Source organism: Passer montanus, unplaced genomic scaffold (assembly GCF_014805655.1).
Source record: "Passer montanus isolate IOZ18808 unplaced genomic scaffold, ASM1480565v1 scaffold3048, whole genome shotgun sequence".
Classification (NCBI taxonomy): Eukaryota; Metazoa; Chordata; class Aves; order Passeriformes; family Passeridae; genus Passer; species Passer montanus.
This window is the reverse complement of record NW_024367762.1, coordinates 4-1370: the sequence shown is the minus strand read 5'-3', so window position 1 is coordinate 1370 and position 1367 is coordinate 4. Positions and strand designations below refer to the sequence as shown.

At 72.3% G+C, this 1367-nt stretch overlaps 1 protein-coding gene across 1 annotated transcript; it reads right to left on the bottom strand.

Moving 5' to 3' along the window:
* Window positions 1–476: 476 nt before the first annotated feature.
* On the bottom strand, window positions 477–955 carry TOMM5 (translocase of outer mitochondrial membrane 5). The gene is made up of 2 exons (XM_039714727.1): window positions 686–955; window positions 477–611 (listed from the first exon to the last, which is right to left on the bottom strand). Exons 1-2 carry the CDS (start codon window positions 804–806, stop codon window positions 577–579), a joined length of 156 nt encoding a protein of 51 aa, XP_039570661.1. The 5' UTR covers window positions 807–955; the 3' UTR covers window positions 477–576.
* Between the last annotated feature and the right edge of the window lie 412 nt (window positions 956–1367).

Below are 1367 nucleotides of genomic sequence, written 5' to 3'. Positions count from 1 at the left end.
CCCACAGCTGGGGTGGCTGGATCACTCGTGGGAGCAGCAAGGCGCGGAAATGGCTGCTGTGAGGGGCACGAGTGCCTGGGGATCCCCTGTGGGTCTCAGAGGAGTCCAGGCTCCTGCTGGACACCTGTGTTGGTTTGCCATCCCGGTGTACACCACAGCCACACCCTGAGAGCCCCGAGCCTGCTGCCAGGCTGTCCCCAGCACCGCGGCAGCCCTGGCACAGAGCAGGAGCAGAACCCCTCCTGTCCCAGCCCAAGCCTGTTCCTGCCGGCAGCCGGCAGCCAGCCCGGCTGGGGAACGCCCGATCTCACTCCCAGGGGAATGCAGAGCCGCCTGCAGACGGGCACCTTCCCCGGGTGCAGCAGGCAGGGAGGCTCCGAGCAGCCTGCCTGTGCTGCCGAGGCTGGCCCAGCTCCCAGGCCCCAGCTGAGCGCCCGGAGCGGGCCGGGGACACCGCGCGACACCAAGAGCGCGAGCAGGGCACGGCCGCTCCCCCTTTATTTCAGCGGCTCCGCCGCGAGCTGGGCAGGGCAGGGCGGGCAGGGCAGCGGCGGGACACGGGCGGCATGCCGGCGCTCAGATGCTGTCCAGCTTCTTGAGGACGAACGGGGCTGCGGGGAGAACAAGGCTCAGCGCCGGCGGCACGCGGGCCGGCCGGGCGCGGGGCGCGGGGCCCGTCACTCACTGATCCGCAGCAGCGCCACGTAGATGAGGAAGTTGCGCACGGAGGCCAGCACGTCGCGGCGCATCTTGCGGCGCAGCTCCTCGGGGTCCATCTTGGGCCCCAGCCCCTCGATGCGGAACATGGCGGGGCGCACCTGGATAACGGCCCCGATCCCGATCCCGGTCCCGGTCCCGGCTCCGATCCCGGCCTGGTCCCGGTCCCGATCCGATCTCGGCTCCGATCCCGGTCCCGACCCCGATCACCGATCCGGTCCCGGCCCCGGCGCCGCTGGCGGCCACGCGCGGCGGAAACACGTGGCAGGATGCGCGCCGAGCTGGCGCGCGGAGACGGCGTCACTTCCGGCCGGGCGTGAGGGGAGCGGGACGGGGATGGAGCCAAGGGGCAGGAGCAGCGATGGGGACGGGAATAAAGGACAAAAACAGCCGCAGGGACAGCTCCCGGCAGCGCACGCGGGCAGGGCGGCACCCGGGGCCGCCAGCACGGGGGGACAGTGCCGGGAGAGGGGAGAGGCTGGGACAGACACTGCTGCGGCGGGGCAGGGACGCGGGGAGCCCAGGGACAGCGGGGCACAGTGGCACTGACCCTGGCAGCGGCCAGGGACTCGTCACCTCGGCAGGGACAGCGCTGCGTGCCCGCAGCAAACTGCGCCAGCGTCGCTGACAGAGGGGCTGGTTCTGCTGGA

Coding starts and splice junctions, on each gene's coding strand:
- TOMM5 (XM_039714727.1), bottom strand. CDS start 806: ATGTTCCGCATCGAGGGGCTGGGGCCCAAGATGGACCCCGAGGAGCTG. Junction 612..685: donor CGTGGCGCTGCTGCGGATCA/GTGAGTGACGGG, acceptor TTCTCCCCGCAG/CCCCGTTCGTCCTCAAGAAG.